Below are 23,134 nucleotides of genomic sequence, written 5' to 3' on the forward strand. Positions count from 1 at the left end.
CTTACCGGGTGTACGGAGGCACGGCGTGGCTTCGCTACGACGAGCAGTTCCGTTAGCGGAGGGCCGTTAGGCCCTCGTTGCGGTGGGACCATAAGGATATTAGCCTCTGGATGAGGTTGATGTCCTCGGCGAGGGCCCCTTCCCAGTTTTTTCCAGGGGGGGCCGGAGGTTCCTCTTCCTCGGGACAGCCGGCCTCCAACAAACGGGGACTCTGCTGGCAGTTTAACGACGGCACTTGCAAGTTTGGAAGTTCTTGCCGCTTCAAACACGAGTGCTCCGGCTGCGGCGGCTCCCACTCGGGTTCCCGGTGTTTTAAAAAGGGGAAGGGGCGACCAGGAGAGTTGGCGAACAAAAGGGACGACGCCGGTGAGGGGGGAAAGGATGGAGCATTTCCTAGGTAGATACCCGGACCGGGCGGCTGCCCGGCTTTTGCGGGAGGGGTTTGCGGAGGGTTTTCGGATCCCTAGTGCTTTGGAGGCGATTCCGGCGATGGCGCGGAACTTGCGTTCCGCGTTGTTGCACCCGGGGGTGGTTGGGGCAAAATTGGGGAAGGAGGTGGCGCTGGGTCGGATGGCGGGCCCTTTTCGGGAGCCGCCGCTGGCGGATTTGGTGGTGTCCCCTCTTGGGGTGGTGCCCAAGAAGGAGCCGAATAAATTTTGGTTGATCCACCACCTCTCGTTTCCGAAAGGGGGCTCCGTCAACGACGCGATTGACCCGGCGGCTTGTGCGGTGTCTTATACGTCTTTTGACGCCGCGGTGTTGTGGGTGCGCAGGTGTGGGCGGGGGGCCTTGCTGGCAAAGGCGGACGTGGAGTCGGCGTTCCGCCTGCTGCCGGTCCATCCCGACAGCTTTCACTTGTTGGGCTGCTGTTGGCAAGGCAAATTTTATGTGGATCGGTGCCTTCCCATGGGGTGCTCGATCTCATGCGCCTTGTTTGAGACCTTCAGTTCATTCGTCGAGTGGGTGGTTCGGGACGTTTCGGGTTTGAATTCGATAATTCATTACCTGGACGATTTCCTGTGCGTGGGCTCGGCCGGCACGAACACTTGCGCGGTGTTGCTGGCTACGTTGCAACAGACGGCCCAGTGGTTCGGTATCCCGTTGGCGGCGGACAAGACGGAAGGCCCGACGGTGCGCCTTAGTTTTTTGGGGATCGTGATCGATTCTGAGGCCATGGAATGCCGGCTCCCGGAGGGGAAGCTGGAAGACTTGCGGGCCGAACTTCAAGGGGTGGCCGGGTTGCGCAAGGTACAGCTGCGGAAGCTTCAGTCGTTGCTGGGGAAGCTGAACTTTGCGTGCCGGATCATTCCTATGGGTAGAGTTTTCTGTCGGCGTTTGTCGGCGGCCACGGCGGGGGTTCGATCGCCCACTCATTTCATCAGGCTGACGCGTGAACACAAGGAAGACCTGAAGGTGTGGCACACCTTTTTGGCGAAGTACAATGGCCGTTCCCTCTGGCCTGGTGGGCCGGTGAGCAATGGGGATTTGGATTTGTTCACTGATGCAGCGGGTTCTACAGGGTACGGCGCGTACTTTGGCGGTCAGTGGAGCGCGGCTCCTTGGCCGGTGGAGTGGGTGGAGGCGGGGCTGTGTAAGAATCTGGTGCTGCTGGAATTGTTTCCGGTAGTTTTGGCGGTGGAGGTTTGGGGGGCGGCGTTCCGAGATATGAAGGTTAGGTTGAATTGCGACAATTTGGGCGTGGTTCAGGTCATTAACCGCATCTCGGCGTCTTCCCTCCATGTCGTCCGGTTGCTGCGGCACTTGGTGCTGCGCTGCTTGGAGCTGAACATTTTCTTATATGCAGTGCATTTGCCGGGGGTTGAGAATACATTGGCTGACGCCTTGTCTCGTTTCCAGTGGGTCAGGTTTCGAGAGTTGGCGCCGGCGGCCGAAAGGGAGGGTGTCCCCTGCCCCAGCTGGATGTGGTCGATGGTCTGGGAGTCCTCGCTGGGTGGATCGAGCGGTCGGTAAGCGCCACCACTTGGCGGGCCTACGGTAAGGTGTGGTGTGAGTGGCGGGAGTTTGTTGGCCAGGTCGGCGGGGTGGCGGCTGCTGATGAGATGCAGATGTTGGTTCTCTATTTTGTGGCCCGGGGTCTGGAACGGGGCGTGTCGGTCTCCGCCATGGATCGGAAGCTGGCGGGGCTGGCCTTCTGGTTTAAGTTGCATGGATATGCGGATTTTACCAAGGGCTTTTGCATTCGGCAGGCGATGAAAGGCTATCGTCGTGCGCGAAAACGTAGGGATACCAGGAGGCCGGTGACGTTCGGCAACTTACTGGATTTGGTGGGTAGGCTGGGGTCGATTTGCTCCTCTGGGTTTGAGGCGTCGTTGTTTCGGGCGGCTTTTGCGCTGGCCTTTTTCGGCGCGTTCAGGGTTAGCGAATTGGTGAGTCCGTCGAGGGGGCTCCCTGGGGGGATTTTGGCGCAGGATGTGCGCATGTTGGGTGATAGGGTGGAGATTTTGTTACGGCGGTCTAAGACGGATCAGGTGGGTAGAGGTGTGCGCGTGTGCCTATATCGGCTGGAGGGGTCGCCATTGTGCCCCGTGCAGGCGGTGGGGGAGTTTTTGGGTGTTCGGCCAGGTGGGGACGGGACGCTGCTGGTTCACGCGGATGGGTCTTTGCTGTCAAGATTCCAATTTGTGGCAGTTTTTCGCAAATGCTTGACGGCTGCCGGCTTGGATAGCTCGCAGTTTGCCTCGCACTCCTTCCGTATTGGGGCGGCTACGGAAGCCGCTCGGTGCGGGTTGGACGAGGCAGCGGTCCGGAGGATAGGGCGTTGGGGGTCGCTTCGCTTCCGGTCTTACGTTCGGCCGGAGCTGGCGGTGGACTAGGGCCCGTGGCCGAATGTGGGGGGGGAGGTTTTCGGTGGGGTGTATGTTGTGTTGGTGTCTGTGTGTTTTCTTCAAGCCTGCTGTGATCTATGGTTTTTCTATGTTGTTGCAGATGGATTCCAGATAGGCCTCGTGTGGATATTGGGGCACTCTTATGTGTTCCGGGGGGCCAGAAGGGCAGACATGCGGCAGAATGGCAGGCAGTTGGGGGTTCCTCGGGAGGAGGCCTGTGTGCGGTGGATTGGGAGGCCGGGCATGCTGTGGGGCAGGGTGTTACCGGAGGTGCTGCACGTGGCGCGCTTGGATAGGCCGCCTGACGTGCTGGTGCTCCACGTGGGGGGCAACGATCTGGGGGGCCGGCCGGCCAGGGAGCTCATTCGTGACGTTAAGTTGGATTTCTTGCGTTTGAGCACCCTTTTCCCCGGAATGCTAATCGTATGGTCCGACATTGTGGCCAGGACATGTTGGCGGTTGGCCCGGTCCGTAGCGAGCCTGAATAAAACCAGAATTAAGGTGAACAAGAGGGTGGGCCAGTTTGTTCTCAGGAATGGGGGTTTGGTGGTTCGGCATCGGGAATTGGAAAGGGATGTTGGGCTGTATCTGTTGCGAGATGGGGTACATCTCTCAGATGTTGGGATGGATCTTTGGGCCCTGGGCTTGCAGGAGGGGATACAGCGGGCTCTGAGAGTGTGGCGGGGCTCCCAAGGGTGAGGGGGTCCCCCTTGGTAGCTGGTGACGGTGGTGGTGGCTTGTATGGTGGTAACTGACCCAGGAAATGGAAGTGTTGGGGGGCCCATTAGGGACATGGGCTCCCTGGGTTACAGCTAACGCGGGTTAGCTGATTATGGGATATTGGACACTGCGGGTAGGGAGTTGTCTCCGGGCTGATGCTATCACGGCCGGAGGCCTAGTACGGTTAGCTTGCCCGCAGTGTAACAAAGTGAGATGGTGTTGGGAAAGTGCCATACAAGCCACCGGGGTCAGAAAACTGAGGAGGTTTCAGAGTTATATATTGAGGTTTATCGAGGTTAAAATGGTTTAAATGGTTATATGTTGATATTTTGATATATATTTTATATATATTTATATATTTATAAATAAAAGGCTGCTGTGGCCAGTTATACCCCATAAAATGTGTGGTCTCATTTTCTATAGATAAGAAGCGGGAGACAGGTTGGGGGGTGTAACGGTGGGGCCGCAGTGGGGAAAAAACGAGGAGGTGCATCTTATCTACACTAGTCATGCATACTCCACGTGCAGAGCCCGCCAGGAAGTCGGCACATCGCTAATCACAGGCAGTGAGACATTGCCCGATCTCTGCAGCTGCGCATTGGGGCAATGTCTCACTGCCTGTGATTAGTGCCGACTTCCTGGCGGGCTCTGCATGTGGAGTATGCCAACAGGCCTGAGCTCAGCCTTACTAGTGAATAACTACCACCAAAAGAAAGCTCTGTCAATTAAAAAAAAAAAGATAAACTTTTTGCTTGGGTACAGCTTTGCATGACCGAAGCTGGAAATTGGACTGGGCAGAAAGGGGGTGAAAGTGTCAGGTGCACAAGTTCTTCAAAATATTTAAAAACATACTAGCATTTTACACCCCAAGTCATTAAGGGCCGGTTCACACTGCAGGCGCGGCGAGGCGTCTCTGACTTGCCTCGCCGCGACCTGCGGCGACCTCAGCGGCGACTTGCAGATGACTTCTGTATAGAAGTCAATGCAAGTCGCCCCTGAAGTCGCCCAGAAGTAGTACAGGAACCTTTTTTCTGAGTCGGAGCGTCTCGAGTCGCTCCTCTCAGAACGGTTCCATTGTACAGAATGGGGGCGACTTGCGGGAGCGAGGCGAGGCGAGTCGTGTCGCCTCGCATCGCCCGCTGTGTGAACCGGCCCTAAAGGTGGTGGCTTAGTACACATCGCCCAACAGATCTAATTACAGATCAGATGTCCAATTGGTCATTATCAGCTTCTCCTGTCTGCAACTTTAATAGTGTCATATTACAGGCACTGTTGGTAATTATTGTACGCTTGTTTTAGGTTTAGACTGCACACAGAGTTAAAAAAAGAAATCAGACTGATGTTAGGAGGTGGGGTTTGAGACTGCTTAACCGTTTGCCGACCGATGCCTGTATATATACGTCGGCAGAATGGCATGGCTGGGCAAAGTAACGTACCCGTACATTACTTTGAATTTCCTGCCGTGCGCGTGCATGCCGCAAGCTCGGTGTAAAAACAGCATCTGCCTGTTCTACCTAGTGACAGGACAATGATCTTCTGCTCCCTGTCATCAGGAGCAGCATCAGTGTAGTGTCACTGCTAGCCCATCCCCCAGACAGTTAGAAACACTCCCTCAGGACACACTTAACCCCTCCTTGCCCCCTAGTGGTTAACCCCTTCACTGCCAGTGACATTTTTACAGTAATCAATGCATTTATATTGCATTGATCGCTGTATTAATGCTAATGGTCCCAAAAATGTGTCAAAATTGTCCGATGTGTCTGCCATAATATCGCAGTCACGATAAAAATCGCTGATTGCCGCCATTACTAGTAAAAAAATTAAAATAAAAATGCCATAAATCTATCCCCTATTTTGTAGACGCTATAACTTTTGCATAAACCAATCAATAAACGCTTATTGCAGTTTTTTTAACCAAAAATATGTAGAAGAATACGTATCGGCCTGAACTGAGGAAAAAAAAAAAAAAAGAGGTGATCAAATACCACTAAATAAAGCTCTACTTAAGGGAAAAAAAAAAGGATGTCCATTTTGTTTGGGTACAAAAGTGACGCAGTGCTGAATCACAAAATGTGCTCTGGTCAGGAAGGGGGTAAATCCTTCCAGGGCTGAAGTGGTTAATAAATAATGAAAGATCAGAAAGAAAGTAAATAGGAGTAAAAAAAAAAGATAAAAAATATTAACCACTTGCTGACCGCCCTATAGCGGTTTTACTGCTACAGGGTGGCAGCTCTGAGCTGGATCATGTACTGTGTATATTTTATATACATATATATATATATATAGAAAGGCCAGTATGGTGGCCTGAAATTATGGGAGGAGCCCGGTGGAATATATAACCAGCCGTCCGCCCGTCTTCCTCGTCGGTTCCGGTGCGCGATACCTGATACGTCAGATATCAAGGGCCGACTATCCTAGACCAGACGCAGTGAGCCCATTCGCGTTGTTCGTCTCCGTCTTGACCGTCTTCCCGTTCATCAGCGTCCGTGGGTTTCGCCGTCGGAGTGTCGTCTTACCCATCGAATTTGTCGTTACACGTCGGGCCGCCTGTCGCAGGTAGGGCTTCGGCACCCCCTTTTCGGTTCATGTATTACGATGTCCCTTCAACATTCCCTGAACTCACGAACCGCTCGGATGTTTTACTGTGGCTCTCGTATTCATGTCACTGTTTCTACTTTCGATGTAGTCGTTATCACCTTCGGTCGATCACGCCACGTCAGGCGATTCATTCGCAGGTACGACATTCGAAACCGTTCGACTCCCCGAGCATTTCTATTTAGTATCGGTCGAATCGTTCGACTCACAGCCGACTGCTTGTTACGACAAAGCAAGCAGTCCGCACATATCGGTTGGTATCTGCTCCAGTTCGAATATATCTCATCATTCATGCAGTTGTGTTATGTATCTTATTTCATCTCATTCAAGTCATTTCAGTCCCACTCATTTCTACCGTTTCAAATCATTTCTGTCACTAGCCGCGCTCCGGCGCGAATCCTGTCGCACCTCTGGTGCACCGATTCGCTTTGAAGTGCCCCAGGGTTCGGCCTCATTTCTGTACATGCTCCAGAGACTGAGTCACTCGCAGGTTCACGCACGGTCCCTGATTCTTGTCTTTGTCATGGCATACCATTTCTGTCACTTATTACGCTCCAATTCGAATCTTGTCGCATTCTTCTATGCACCGATTCGTCCTGGTGTGCCCAGCTGCTACGCCTCATTTCGGTACATGCTCCAGAGACGGATTCTTTTCCGTAACCTGCAGTCCAGTCGTTGAATCCGGTCTCTGTCATGGGATATCATTTCTGTCACTTATTACACTCCAATTCGAATCCTGTCGCATTCTTTTATGCACCGATTCGTTCTGGTGTGCCCAGCTGCTACGCCTCATTTCAGTACATGCTCCAGAGACGGATTCTTTGTTGTAACCATCAGTCCAGTCGTTGAATCTTGTCTCTGTCATGGCATATCATTTCTGTCACTTATTACGCTCCAATTCGAATCCTGTCGCATTCCTTATGCACCGATTCGTTCTGGTGTGCCCAGCTGCTACGCCTCATTTCAGTACATGCTCCAAAGACAGGATTCATCTGTTTGGTTCAAGGGCTCGTCCTCTGATTCTTGTCTTTGTCATGGGTTTTTCATTTCATTTCACCTATCACGTTCCGGTACGAATAGTCACATCTGTGTACCAAATTCGTCTCGGCGTGCCCCAGGAATGGCCTCATTTCAGTACATGCTCCAGAATCCGTTTCGTGCTCGGTCGCAAGTTGTGGCATGGCGATCCGGATCTCTGTCATGGCAGGTTCTCTCATTTCACTGTCACATACCGCTTCCCGGCTTGGGTCCAGTTGATTCTTCAATGTTTGGATGCCTGCCGGGGGCCTTGCTCCTCAGCCTCATTTCATTATAGATTGCCTTCAAAGGGAAAACACAGCTTCGTTTAGGAGTGTCTCGCTGTTTTCTCCACATACAAGCGTAGACTTCTTGCAATCGTTGCAAACACACATCCAAGCGTAGACTTCTGGCAATCGTTGCAAGCACGCATCCAGACATAGACTTCTCGCGATCATTACAAGCACGCATTCGAGCATAGACCTCTTGCACTTATTACTAGCACGCATTCGAGCATAGACCTCTTGCAATCGTTGCAAGCACGCATTCAAGCATAGACCTCTTGCAATCATTGCAAGCACGCATTCGAGCATAGACCTTTTGCATTCATTACAAGCACGCATTCGGGCATAGACCTCTTGCAATCGCTGCAAGCATGCATTCGAGCATAGACCTCTCGCGATCATTACAAGCACGCATTCGAGCATAGACCTCTTACACTCATTACAAGCATGCATTCAAGCATAGACCTCTTGCAATCATTGCATGCACGCATTCGAGCATAGACCTCTGGCGATCATTGCAAGCACGCATTCGAGCATAGACCTCTTGCACTCATTACAAGCACGCATTCGAGCATAGTTCTCTTGCAATCATGGCAAGCACGCATTTGAGCATAGACCTCTTGCAATCGTTGCAAGCAGGTGTCCAGGCACAACTTGTTGCAATCATTGCTGGCAGGCACTTCTGGCTTGCTCAATAGATTGCTTTAGGGAAAACCTGGATACCTTCCTAAATGTACGTTGTATTACGGGGTACTTATATTTATAGGTATAGTTGATCCAGGGAAAAATCCGATTGCCTCTCGAGGGGTCAGGAAGGAATTTTTTCCCCGGCTGTAGCAAATTGGCCTATGCTCTGTTGGGGGTTTTTTGCCTTCCTCTGGATCAGCTGCGGGCGTAGAATTGGGTGTGTCGGGTTGTGTGATACCTTATTTATTTTGATTTGGTTGGACCTGATGGACTTCTGTCTTTTCCGGCCTGGCTACCCATGAAGCCTACCATAATTCCTTGCAGTCGTTGCAGGCACGAGTCCTGGCACAACTCCTTGCATTAGTTGCAGGCACGCATCCTAGCATAACATCTTGCAGTCGTGGCAAGCACGCATCCCGGGTAACATCTTGCAATCATCGCAAGCACGCATCCAAACATGCATTCAAGCACAACTCCTGTAGTCTTCGCAGTGCACATGCGGTAACACGAATTGCTCACAGTCACTACGTATACATCTCCAGTGACAAACTCCCGGGCAATTGTCGCAAGCACATATTTAAACACAACTTTTAGTCACGCCAAGGCTCGTGACTTAGCATAACTTCTTGCAATCATTCGTTGGCAAGCACGTTCTCAGTGGCACACAAACTGGCTACACGTCATTTTCAGCAGCACTTAATTGGCCACTCGTCTCCCGTGGCTTTCTTACAAACCACTCACTGTTGTCTGTCTATCTGTCTCTTCCTTAGGACAGTTGAGTTCAGCTTCCGTCCCGCACCAGGATCGTGTTGTCACACGCAACTGGCTTCTTCCTGTAGCACGCCCAGGCTATTTCTAGCCAGCGTTCAGCATTTCTTATCCTTACAGTGCACGGAGAGCCATCTGTCATTACGGCCCATACAGCAAGATCCCCACCTCGGGGCATCCAGAGGCATCAGCCCATAGCCAACGGCAAACGCTCGCCATCACAACTCCCATCTTTAGGGGCATATTATATCCTCGCATATTCTCCAGTCTAGTCGTCCAAAAGACACCTACAGTCCCTACACGGCATGTTGAGTTCGCTATGCGCATCGTCCCTCAGGGTCGCGCCTTGTGTCACGCCTATTGGTTTTACTGTCCCTCTCACAGGATCCAGAGCAAGTCCTCAGCCTGGATCCCGCGGCAATAGCAGTCCTTGCTATGCGGGAGGAATTCCTATCGTCTGGGAATGGCGTCTCCCTGTTCATTCCCTCCGTGTCTTCCCTTTCGCCCCAGGTGATGACCGACGCAGTGGCCTCCACGGGCTTGCGGCTGTTTTTTGGCCACCTCCGGCTCGCAGCTCCCTGGCCTCCCCAGTTACTGGCAATTCCTGGCTGCGCCAAGGCGTCCTCTCTGTTGATTATGTCCTTCCTACGTCAACTGGTCCAGCTCTTGTTGTTGTTTCAGTTCAACATCCATTGTTCCTTTATCCACGGTAAGTTCAATCAGGCAGCGGACGCCCTCTCCCGCTGTAACCTGGCCTCTTTTCCGATCAGGTACCCGGAGCCGGACCAACATCAGCAGCTATCCCGGACTGGTCTCAACTAACCCTGGATTAGCCCCTCACCTCCTAGCGGCTACCCAACTTATCGATCACTCCCTTTCCCGCAATACCCTCAAGGCCTATCAGTCAGCCTGGAGGGCCTTTAACCGCTTCATCACGTATCACAGCACAGTGACGTCCCGTGTCAAGCGAGTCGTAGCCTTCATTTCCTACTGCCACTCGCAGTTGGTGTTATCCGTTAATACGATCCGGCTATACCTGACCGGTGTACAACATTTCACGTCCCTCCAGGACCCTACCGTACCCTCCTTATTTTCTTACCACACCGTTCGGGCTGTTATGCGCAGTGTCCAGAAGCGCCAGCCGATGGCCGGCACCAAACCACCGCCTTTCACAGGAGACGTTCTAGAACTATGTCAGATATCCTGGCCACTTCACCTTTCGGTCTCCACATGAGTGGCATTTACAAGCAGCCATACACCTGGCCTTCTACGGCTTCTTACGGCCAAGCCAGTTTACTTGTAGTAGCCTCACAGCACGCATGCTGTACAAGCACCACCTGGTCCGATACGAAGACCATTTCATCTTACACTTAGCAGTCTCCAAGACGCAGCAGCTTGGCTCGGGTATGGACATACACTTCTATAAAACCAACAACCGCTGGTGCCCGGTCACTGTTCTCATCCGCTTGTTGACCCTTTTGGCCAACCAACCAGGAACTGGCCCGCTTCTGCCTTTGCACACGAAACCTCTCAACGCAGCCCAGTTCATGGAGCATGTCAGGATACTCCTGGGCATCCTTCACCTCAATCCTGCTCACTACTCCGGACATTCATTCCGTATCGAAGCAGCTTCTACTGCCTCCCGCCAAGGGGTCCCGGTCCATGTTATCAAGAAATTGGGTAGATGGAAGTCCTCCTGTTTTGCCCGTTACATACCCAATCTGCAAATAGAGATGGCCCAGGCCTTTGTCAAACTCACCCAGTGACAGTCTTGACTCAATAAAGTGCAGCCCCTACCTGGATGTTTTGCCCCCTTATTTTGGCATACCGTACGTTAGACCAGGGCACACTTTCAGGTCCATTTCAAGTAAGCGAGTTATGTTAACCTTGTTTGTCATCCTTATCCGTATCGGTCTGAGGGCTCTGGACCATAAATAGAAAGGCCAGTATGGTGGCCTGAAATTATGGGAGGAGCCCGGTGGAATATATAACCAGCCGTCCGCCCGTCTTCCTTGTCGGTTCCGGTGCGCGATACCCGCCCACCCATCCCCTTTATCAGGGCATTTCTCTAAGCATACTCCTCAGGTGAGTACTCATTTCACCCATTTCATATTCATTTCATTTTAAGGTATGCCCCCTTATTTTGGCATACCGTACGTTAGACCAGGGCACACTTTCAGGTCCATTTCAAGTAAGCGAGTTATGTTAACCTTGTTTGTCATCCTTATCCGTATCGGTCTGAGGGCTCTGGACCATAAATATATATATATGTTATATATGCAATCCTGCACTTCCACTATGTGCGTGTTGCCAGCGGGCTACTTCTGCTATGATTATTCACAGCAAAAGCCGATCTGTGGGTCCCAATCACTTGATGTCTGCCAATACCTGCCAATCATCGCACAGAGACTCAGAATGGAGCTCTGCCTATGTAAACAAGGCCGATCTCTGTTCTGACAGGGGGTGAGCAATGGATTTTGTTTTCCTGCAAAGCAGGAACTAAAATCCATCTCTTTCCCTGGTAAAAGCAGCACATACAGTACACTAACACTGGCTAGGCACACAGTTAACCCTTTGATCACCCTAGATGTTTAACCCCTTCCCAGCCAGTCATTAGTACAGTGACACAGTGTATATTTTTAGCACTGATCACTATATTAGTGTCATTGGTTCCCACAAAGTATCAAAAGTGTCAGTAACCGATTGTTACCCCCAATATCAGTTCTATAAGTTGCTCATCACCGTCATTACTAGGTATTAAAAAAAAAATCCATAAATAAATATATATATATATATATATATATATATATATATATATATATATATATATTTATGGTGTAGAGCCCTCTGACCGATACGGATAAGGATGAAAGACAAGGATAACATACACTCGCTTACTTGAAATGGACCTGAAAGTGTGCCCTGGTCTAACGTACGGTATACCAAAATAAGGGGGCATACCTTAAAATGAAATGAATATGAAATGGGTGAAATGAGTACTCATATGAGGAGTGTGCTAGAGTAAAGGCCTGATAAAGGGGACGGGTGGGCGGGTATCGCGCACCGGAACCGACGAGGAAGATGGGCGAACGGCTGATTATATATACCACCGGGCTCCACCCATAATTTCAGGCCACCATACTGGCCTTTCTATTTATGGTGTAGAGCCCTCTGACCGATACGGATAAGGATGAAAGACAAGGATAACATACACTCGCTTACTTGAAATGGACCTGAAAGTGTGCCCTGGTCTAACGTACGGTATACCAAAATAAGGGGGCAAAAACACTCAGGTAGGGGATGCATTTTATTGAACCAAGACTGTTACTGGGTAAGTTTGACAAAGGCCTGGGCCATCTCAATCTGCGGATTGGGTACGTAACGGGCAAAACAGGAGGACTTCCATCTACCCAACTTTTTGATAACATGGACCGGGACCCCTTGGCTGGAGGCCGTTGAAGCTGCCCCGATGCGAAATGAATGTCCTGAGTAGTGCGCAGGATTGAGGTGAAGGATGCCCAGGAGTATCCTGACATGCTCCATGAACTGGGCTGCGTTGAGAGGTTTTGAGTGAAAGGGTAGAAGTGGGCCAGTCCCTGGTTGATCGGCCAAAAGGGTCAACAAGCGGGTGAGGACAGTAACCGGACACCAGCGGTTGTAGGTCTTATAGAAGTGTATGTCCGTACCTGGGCCAAGCTGCTGTGTCTTGGAAACCGCTAAGTGTAAGATGAAATGGTCCTCGAACCTGACTAGATGGTGCTTGCACAGCATACGTGCCGAGGGGCTACTGCAGGTAAACTCGCCTGGCCGCAAGAAGCCGTAGAAGGCCAGATGTATGGCTGCTTGCAGGACGACACTGACATGGAGACCGAAAGGTGAAGAGGCCAGAATATCTGACATGTCCCTGAACACTTCGCCTGTGATAGGCAGCCGTTTGATGCTGGAAACCGGCCGACGCTTCTGAATGCCGCGCATGAGAGCCCGGACGGCGTGAAAGGTAAATAAGGAGGGCTTGGTAGGGTCCTGGAGGGACGTGAAGTGTTGTACCCCAGCCAAGTACAACCGGATTGTGTTGAAGGACAATGCCAAGTCTGAATGGCAGTAGGAAAGGAAGGCAAGGACTTGTTTGACCCGGGAGGACTCTGTATTGTGAGATGATGCGAAGCGACTAAAGGCCCTCCAGGCCGACTGATAGGCCTTGCGGGTATTGTCTGAGAGGGAGTGATCAATGAGTTGAGTCGCTGCTGACAAGTGTGGGGCTAATCCAAGATCAGTTGAGACCAGTCCGGGATAGCTGCTGATGTTGGTCCGGCTCCGGGCACCTGATCAAAAAATGAAACAAAGTTAAAGCGGGAGAGGGCATCCGCCACCTGATTAAATTTGCCGGGAACAAAGGAACAATGAAGGTTGAACTGAAACAATAATGAGAGCTGGGTCAGTCGCCGCAGGAAGGACATAATCTGTAGAGACCTGGACCTGCCTTTATTAACAATCTCCGCAGTGGCCAGGTTATCTGTAGAAAAGACCACCGTCTGGCCCGACCAGCTGCGGCCCCAGGTGTGTGCAGCGGCTACAATGGGATAAAGCTCAAACAGGGAGGACGTCTCAGTGAAGCCAGGAATAGCCAGTATCTGTGGAGGCCAGGGGGCTGCGAGCCAGAGGTTGCCAAAGATTGCTGCAAAGCCCGTGGAGGCCGCCGCGTCGGTCACCACCCGAGGTGAAAGGGCGGACACGGAGGGGACGAACAGGGACACTCCGTTCCAAGAAGATAGGAATTCCTCCCACATGGCTAGGTCTGCCATAGCCGGGGAATCCAGGCTGAGTACTTGCTCCGGGTCCTGAGAGTGGGATAATAAGGCTAACAGGCGTGACACGAACGAGCGCCCCTGGGGGATGATGCGCATAGCGAAATTAAGCATACCAAGAAGGGACTGAAGTTGTCTCTTGGTACAAGTCCTGGCATGAGTGAAGTCCCTCAGGACCGTCCTGATGCGGGTCAGTTTATCCGGGGGAAGGCTGGCCTGCATAGTGTTAGTGTCTAGGCTGACCCCGAGGAAGGTGATAGCCTGCGACGGACCCTCCACCTTGTGCTCGGCGATGGGGACATTAAGATTATTGAAGACTACCCTCAACTTACCCAGATCTCGTGGAGGAGAGCCGGGTGGCTCTATCAGCAGGAAGTCATCCAGATAATGAATGACTTCCTGACACTGAGCTACGTGTAACAAGATCCAAGCAAGAGCCTGCGCGAAGGTGTCGAAGAGCCAAGGACTACTCTTGGACCCGAACGTGAGTTTAGTGGCAAAGTAGTACCGCTGCCTCCACTTGATTCCATGCCAGCACCAGAGGGACGGATGGATGGGAAGAAGTTTAAAAGCGTTTGAGATGTCGGCCTTGGAAAGCCAGGTACCTGTGCCTGTTTTAAGAATGGCCTGGATGGCCATGTCTACCGATGCATATTTAAGGGAGAACTCCTCAGAGGGAATAAGAGAATTGAGGCTGGGAACCGTAGAGGAATGAGGCGCTGACAAATCATAAACCAATCTGAGTTTATTAGAGAACTTGCCCTTGACAAGCCCAATAGGGCTGACTCGCCAGGTGTTGAAAGGGGGCTGTACAAAAGGGCCGATGACAAAGTCCTGATCTAGCTCAGATTGCAGCAGTTGGTCGATGGCTTGTTCATCCGTGGCTGCTGACCGTAGGTTCTGGCATTCGTGCGTGAAGTGAGGGAGAGAGATAAGTCCAGTGTGAAAACCTTCCGTGAAGCCCTGGACGAGGAAGGCGGACAGTGAGGGGGTAGGGTGACTGGAAAGGTAGACACTAAGCCATGAAACATTGAGCCGGCTTAGTCAAGACCTTTTGAGCTGCTTGATCTCACACATGAGCCGGGGGTGAGCTCTATGACACTGGGTGCACACATGGAGCAGCCTACACTGACTGAAATTACACGACCCACTGTTGTAGTTGTTGCAGATCGGAGCACCGCCCATGGTCTTAACTGGGCGCCCTAGCTTATCGGTCTGTGGCGGGCGAGCTGGTGCTTGCAGGCCCTGAGCGGTACCCGAGGTAGATGGACCGTCGAAGGGCGGGGCTGCCACTGAGGTAGCGCACCAGGCCGCAGTATGTGTTGCTGACTGGCAGATTGCACACAGAGGGGACCGTAGCCCCGCGAAGTGGCGGCAGAACAGTTCGGTGTCCATGGTGCTCCAGTCCGTAGGGGTCTGGAACTGGGAGAGCCTGGCGGCTGCTTTAGCGGAGAAGGAGCGGTGGTAGTCATAGAATGAAAACCCGCCGTACTTGTACCCCAGGTCAACTACCACATGGAGGTACCGATCCAGCTCCTCCCTCCTGCCAGGGGAGGCTGAGCAAATGATGTCCCTCATCATGCCGAAGGCCAAGGTAAACTCGGTGATAGAGAGTTTCCTGTCTAGTCTGGGATCCTTGGCTTTGAGGACCACTGATACGTCCCCCCAAGTATACGCCTTATTCTCTGCCAGCTCGTGAATCGAGATCAGAAGAGAAGCCAAATTGACGTCTTTGCCCTCTAAGATGTCCTTCCTGATGTTTGCTGACACCAAATGAGACGGGTACACTATTGGTGCACCTCCGGAGATACCTGCGGGAGGACTAACAACTGGCTGGGATGCTGGTACTGGCGGAGAAACAGAGGGGTGGGTCTCGAGGAGGGCCACTCGGCCCTGCAGATCTGACATCGAGGTTGTGAGGGACGACACCAGGGAGTGGAGCTGCGAGATAGAGGAGGCGATGGAGCCCAATGAGGCCTGCTGAGCAGAAGCCTCCACCACCGCGGGGGGAGGAAACAGGAGCCGGAAAAGCTCTGCCTTTCTGGCTGTTGCTGGAAAGGGCACACCCCTGCGTCTCAGCTCGGCTGTCAGCCTGGGAATGGTCCATGCTCTGAAGGCCCTTTGGCTGCCATTTTCTGAAACGGATGGAGACAATGGAGCCGTGAGGTCCTCGATGTCAGCCTGGGACAAGGTGGCAGAACGTGGGTCTGATGAGGCTACAAGCCCTCTGATCCGGGTTTTCTCCTAATACGGACCTACAAGGGGTGACATGGATTATAACTGGTTGGAGACTCCTAAAGAAATACCTGTTTTAAAGAAGGATGCTTTGCTGAAGGGCGTTTTCCCACTAGATGATTATGCTTACCTAAGGAGGCACCGTCCGACCAGGTGCAGGCTGGACCTACTGAACTTGACTGACCTGAGGAGATGAAGGTGAAGTTTTTGTTTGAGACTCCCACCTAACGAAGGCTAGCTAACAGTGGAGGTGAGACTTCAGACATGAGATGAAAATGACACAAATGAAAGAAACAGATGAAATTTTTTCTCTTCTCTTCCCCCCTACCCCCTTTTATTATATATATATATATTTTTTTCGAATACTTTTTTCTTTTTTTTCTTTTTTTTCCTCTTTTTTTTTTTTTTTATCGCGAAATGAGGTTGACGAGCAAGGGCCCCCCGATAAGAATCCAACATTGAAGAATCAACTGGACTAGAAGCGGGAAGCGATACGTGACCGTGATATGAGTAAATCTGCCATGACAGAGATCCGAATCGCCATGCCACAAACTTGCGACCGAGCACGAAGCGGAAACTGGAGCATGTACTGAAATGAGGCCATTCCTGGGGCACGCCGGGACGAATTGGTCCATGAATGTGAATTATTCGTACCGGAACGTGATAGGTGAAATGAAATGAAACCCATGACAAAGACTGGAATCAGAAGACGAGCCCATGCACCTAACAGATGAATCCTGTCTTTGGAGCATGTACTGAAATGAGGCGTAGCAGCTGGGCACACCGGGACGAATCGGTGCATCCAATAAATGCAACAAGATTCGAATCGGAGAGTAATAAGTGACAGAAATGATATCCCATGACAGAGACAGGAATCAACGACTGGACTGATGGTAGCAACAAAGAATCCGTCTCTGGCGCATGTACTGAAATGAGGCGTAGCAGCTGGGCACACCAGAACGAATCGGTGCATAAATAATATGCGACAGGATTCGAATTGGAGTGTAATAAGTGACAGAAATGATGTCCCATGACGGAGACAGGATTCAACGACTGAACTGTAGGTTTACCAAAGAATCCGTCTCTGGAGCATGTACCGAAATGAGGCGTAGCAGCTGGGCGCACCAGGACGAATCGGTGCATAGAGGAATGCGACAGGATTCGAATTGGAGCGTAATAAGTGACAGAAATGGTATGCCATGACAAAGACAAGAATCAGGGACCGTGTGTGAACCTGCGAGTGATTCAGTCTCTGGAGCATGTACAGAAATGAGGCCGAACCCTGGGGCACTTCAAAGCGAATCGGTGCACCGGAGGTGCGACAGGATTCGCGCCGGAGCGCGACTAGTTACAGAAATGATTTGAAACAGTAGAAATGACTGGGACTGAAATGATTGAAACGAGATGAAATGAGACACATAACATAATTGCGTGAATGAAGAGACATATTCGAACTGGAGCAGACCAAGCGAAACGTGCGGACTGTTTGCCTTGTCGTAACAAGCAGTCGGCTGTGAGTCGAACGATTCGACCGCTACCAATAGAAATGCTCGGGCAGTCGAACGGTTTCGAATGCCGTACCTGCGAATGAATCGCCTGACGTGGCGTAATCGAACGTGTCGAACGATGATAACGACTACATCGAAAGTAGAATACAGTGACATGCGTACGAGGCCACCGAAAACATTCGATATGAAAGAACCGAGCGGCTCGTGAGTACAAGCATGATGACGGTACATCGAAAACATAATGAAAAGAGGGTGCCGAAGCCCTACCTGCGACAGCCGGCCCGAGGCGTAGCGACAAATTCGATGGGTACGACGACACTCCAACGGCGAAACCTACGGACGCTGATGGACGAGACGGTTTGTCAAAAAATTGGAGACGAATAACGCGGGAACTGACGAACAGGCTCACTGCGTCTGGTCTGGATAGTCGGCCCTTGATATCTGACGTATCAGGTATCGCGCACCGGAACCGACGAGGAAGATGGGCGAACGGCTGATTATATATACCACCGGGCTCCACCCATAATTTCAGGCCACCATACTGGCCTTTATATATATATATATATTATTTTTTTTTCATATGCTATAACTTTCAAGTAAACGAATCAATATACGTTACTTAATTATTATTTTTTTTACCAAAAACATAGCAGGGCCTAAATTTATGAAGAAATTTGATTTTTTTTTTTTTTTTTATATATATTTTTTCAGAATTGTTGGTCTCTATTGTTTATAGCACAAAAAATAAAACACAGTGGTTGTAAAATATCACCAAAAGAATGCTCTATTTATGGAAATTTTATTTGGTTACAGCGTTGCATGACAGTTAAAATAACGCAGTGCCATATAGTAAAAAATGGACTGGTCATGCATGAGGGGGGGGGGGGGGGGGTAAATCTTCCAGAGGTCAAGTGGTTAAAGAAAATAATGATAAAATAAAAGCAGGATAGAAATGAAAATATCTGACCTGTAGCAAAGCTTTGTATAAAGTGATAGGACTCATTTCACAGTGCTAACATAGGAATAAAGATCTTTATTTAAGCCATGGGATTGTAAGTTTTAAATATCAATCAAAATAACGGTCACTTTAATAATAAAAAAAATAATTTTGTATGTGAGATCTGTATACTGAGCCTAGAGGCTGAATTCACAATGCTAACACACCAGATGAAAGGTCCCTTTAAAAAAACGGCAGTTATTCTTGGCTGAGTGCCAGAGATCTAAAAATAGAACGTCAGTTACTCTTGGCTGAGTGCCAGCTGCCCCTATATATAAGAGCGAGCTCAGTAGGATTCTGCCAGTCCTAGAGTGTTTACTGAACAGAGCAGACCTGTTTTGTTTTCTCTGGCGATATTTTGCTTGCGATTTTATCCTAGCGATTTAATACTAGCGATTTCATTTTAATACAATTGTATTGTAATTTCATTCTTGAACCCTTCAAGCGTGCTTGAATTCTTCAGAATGAGATTTTTTCAGTGTAAAAAAGCTGTTTATCACAATAACACCAAAGATAAACAGACCACTGGAAGACCACCTATGGAAGGAGGTATCATTGAACAGCCTGCAGATACCCCAATCAAGAAGCCTTCAAGAATGAAGAGGGCTCAAGTTTTTCTCCGTGGCTGCTTTAGAGCCGCCGCTGGATGCTTTTGTGTCAGCTGTAAAGCGTGTGGTCCACACCAGAAGACAGACTGGACTGGTGAGTATTGAGAATATTGCTAGATTCATTTTCTACTTTTCCCCATTGATGACAGGTGACATTCCCATATGAACATATGTATAGGGATGGCCATGAACAGGGCACAGTGACTGGCACACATGGTCCTGGATAGACATACATTGGAACAAGCAGTGTGGGGAGTAAATCACATAGTGAATGGGAAGGAGACAAGCCTGGTCCACATTAGAATTGCTGGGTTGTGTCTTGTAAACACCAATCTGCAGATTATTGTTTTTAATTAAGAGAAGCATATGGTAGATCTTACAAAACACAACCCTGCAGTCTGATCCCTACAGATCCCTTTTCATTGGGAAATGATTAGGACTGTTAGCAGCTCTCTGGTCTCCTTGGACTGTAGAATGATGTCTGTTCATTTCTAACAATGAAAGCCTCTTCCACAGATCCACAACGATCAGAATCAGAGGGGGGGGGGGGGGGGCGGTCAGGTGGAGATTTGTGTCCTGCATAATTTCTATATCATCACCCCTGACAGTCTGTATACAATATGGAGCTGATAATTATACCCAATTCCTGGTGTTGGGTATCATAAATTAACCATTGTGTACAGGGAACCCCTCCGCTCACCCCCACCCCTCTGCCAACCAACCTTTTCTTATTTTAACAAGCTTTGCATGCCCATTACTACAGGCTAGGCTTTATCCCCTCTGTTATCACCTGGTATTCTGGCCAGTGACACACCCATTGTATTAGAGTGCCTACACTCTGGATGAAGGAGCACAGGGGGCACAGCAGACAGCAGCATTGCGAGTCTGGAAGGAGGGGAGTGTTAGAATTACTAGCAGATTTAGATATACTAACAAATGGAAGCCAAATTCCAACTAATAAAAGCTGATCATTGTAAGCACCCCTGCCAGTGGTAAATGGTTTATCTTATCCCTTTAACTCAGGGTTTCTTGGAGGAACCATTTGCAAAAAGTATGAGATCTTGTGGAACTCAAATCTACAGCTCAGGGAACTTTGGATGTGATCATGTAGATATATCAACAATATTTGTAGAAATATCATTAAATCAGGGTTTCTCATCCAGGGTTCTGCAGAAAATCAACTTTGTGGCAGATGCATATACATCCAATTTTGTTTCAGTACTATCAGTGAACATAACATCCCACCCCATACACAGCATATCCCTCCATACACAGCATCAATGGAATAAGCTGTCCTGCAACTTTATTACACATTTGCACATGCACAGCATCCCACCCCACACTCTGCATATCCCTCCATACACAGCATCTCACACCATATACAGTATCCTACCCCATACACGGCATCCCATTCCATGCACAGCATTCTATACACGCCATCTGTATCAGCAACATATGCCTGCTCTCTCCTCCCAGCGCCACCCTTTGAGTTCACAGGAGGCATCGGGTATCAATGCAAGCTGATAGTACTCACTATAAGTGCGCATTGAAAACAATATTTAGCGGATATACATCTGCCACAATGTTGATCTGTTGTGGAACCCCTGAGAACTTCTGGCAGAAAAATTCTGCTCTTACGAATACATTTGCAGCACAGCTTATTCTATTGAAATTCAATAAACTTACTGGCAGCATCACCAGATAAACATAAGGAATGACAGCCTAAAAAAGAAAACTAATGCAGCTAGAACATCTAAAGCCGCGTACACACGTAGCCGTCTGTCCGACGTACTTAGTCTGGCGAACTTCCCGCCAGACTGTCCGTCGGTCTTTCCGAACGGGCTACTTGCCCACACACAGTACGCCGTATTAGTCTGCTGAAAAAGTGCCAAGTCCGCCGTACTGTCCGCCCTACTTTTGAAATGAACGGACTCGCCCACACACGCGGAGGAAAGTCCGCTCATTTCGAGCGTGTCTCCAGGTAGGCGGGGCCAGCGAAGGATGCGTCGCTGGCCCCGCCGCCTGGTATGGACTTAAAGGGGAACCCCAACGCCGAAAAAAATCGGTGTGGGGGTCCCCCCAGGTCCACATCAGACCCTTGTCCGAGCACGCTACCCGGCCGGCCAGGAAAGGGGGGACAAGCGAGCGCCCCCCCTCCTGAGCCGTACCAGGCCACGTGCCCTCAACATGGGGGGTGCCTTGGGGAAGGGGGAGCCGCGCAGCACCCCCACCCCAAAGCACCTTGTCCCCATGTTGATGAGGACAAGGGCCTCTTCCCGACAACCCTGGTCGTTGGTTGTCGGGGTCTGCGGGCGGGGGGCTTATGGGAATCCGGGAGCCCCCTTTAATAAGGGGGCCCCGGATACCGGCCCCCCACCCTATGTTAATGAGTATGGGGTACAATGTACCCCTACCCATTCACCTGTAAAATAAAGTACAAAAAAAAAACACAACACACAAGATAAAATAGTTTATTGCACAGCTCCGGGGGTCTTCCGTCTTCGGGGGTCTTCTCGCCGGACTCCTCCGCTATCTTCTTGGAGCTCTTTTGCTAGCGGAGGAGCCCAGCTTTCTTTCTCGCCGCCGGCCACTTCTTCCGACTTCGGGGGTCTTGTCCCCCTGTTCGGTTCTTCTGGCGGGCCCCCGCGCCTTCTTCTAGCTCTTTTATAGGCGGTAGCCCGGTCTTCTGTGGCTGGTATTCCGATAAGCCCGCAGACCCCGACAACCAACGGCCAGGGTTGTCGGGAAGAGGCCCTTGTCCTCATCAACATGGGGAGAAGGTGCTTTGGGGTGGGGGGGCTTGGTACGGCTCGCTCGTCCCCCCCCCTTTCCTGGCCGGCCGGGTAGCGTGCTCGGACAAGGGTCTGATGTGGACCTGAGGGGGCCCCCACGCTGATTTTTTTCGGCGTTGGGGTTCCCCTTTAAGTCCATACCACGCGGCGGGGCCAGCGACGTATCCTTCGTGGGCCCCACCTAACTGGAGACCCGCTCGAAATGAGCGGACTTTTCTCCGGGCGGGAAAAGGCCATTCATTTCAAAAGTACGGCGGACTGGCACACACACGGCCGGATTGTCCGCCGAAATGCGAGTCCGGCGGGAAGATTGGAGTGTAAAACTACTTTCTAAGTCTGCCGTACTTTCGGGTCAAAAAAGTATGCCGGAGGCTACACACGGGGGGATTGTTTGGCGGACTTCAGTTTGCCGGACTTTTCCACCCGCTTGTTTGATCGTGTGTACGCGGCATAAGAATTGGTAAGCTGCAATAGGTTTTCTTTTGGGTTAAATACCAATTTAATATAGATCAATAAAAGGGACAGTATGAATATCTATAAACCAGTGATATGCAATCAATACATACATATTCCTACTATATTAGTCTTTTCTCTTTTTTCTCCCTGCCAAAAACAAACATATCAACAGAACAAATGGATCTGTGCACAGTTTATTTTGTCCCATTGATATTTAGGATGTTGGCAGAATTATTGATGCCACACTCTACCCTCTACACTATTTTTCTAATATATCAACACAGTGTCAGGCTGGTGTAAGACCCAATAGTGGAAGACCCATCTCCTGTCTGATCTCAGGGATGACATATGACACACAAAAAGAGAAGGATTCCCCTTGGGGTAGGACTCAAATGGTAGTTAGAAAGTTATGTAAAGATAATCATATATTTATTAAGATATAAAAGATATTAAAATACAAAGATAAAAACATGAATCATGGAGTGTACATATCAACCATAACGGATATCGCAAGTAGTTCGAAATAGATGGCAATGAGTTGAATCCTTCACCGAACACGTTTCAGATTCTACAAGAGATACGCCTTCCTCAGGGGTACACAGAATATAAAGACTCTATAATGCGAGTACAAACAATCAAATGTCTATACCTGTCAATAGCAAATACTGTGGTATTACAAAGATCTATTGAATACAACTTACAATTGCAACCATAAGATACCTATAGCGACAATCCATAAGATTAAAAGCAACATCAAAAATAGCGCAGCAGCCACGGGAGACCGTCATCACCCTTGGAGACCCAGTGTAGAACAAT

General features: G+C 50.1%; 1 protein-coding gene across 1 annotated transcript; it reads right to left on the bottom strand.

Moving 5' to 3' along the window:
- Nucleotides 1–3,263: 3,263 nt before the first annotated feature.
- LOC143929804 (uncharacterized) lies at nucleotides 3,264–23,106 on the bottom strand. Its single transcript, XM_077453781.1, has 3 exons — nucleotides 23,020–23,106; nucleotides 13,744–14,622; nucleotides 3,264–3,326 (listed from the first exon to the last, which is right to left on the bottom strand). Exons 1-3 carry the CDS (start codon nucleotides 23,104–23,106, stop codon nucleotides 3,264–3,266), a joined length of 1,029 nt encoding a protein of 342 aa, XP_077309907.1.
- Between the last annotated feature and the right edge of the window lie 28 nt (nucleotides 23,107–23,134).

Source organism: Lithobates pipiens, unplaced genomic scaffold (genome assembly GCF_037356315.1).
Source record: "Lithobates pipiens isolate NorthernLeopardFrog02 unplaced genomic scaffold, aLitPip1_a1.2 Scaffold_25, whole genome shotgun sequence".
Taxonomy (NCBI): Eukaryota; Metazoa; Chordata; class Amphibia; order Anura; family Ranidae; genus Lithobates; species Lithobates pipiens.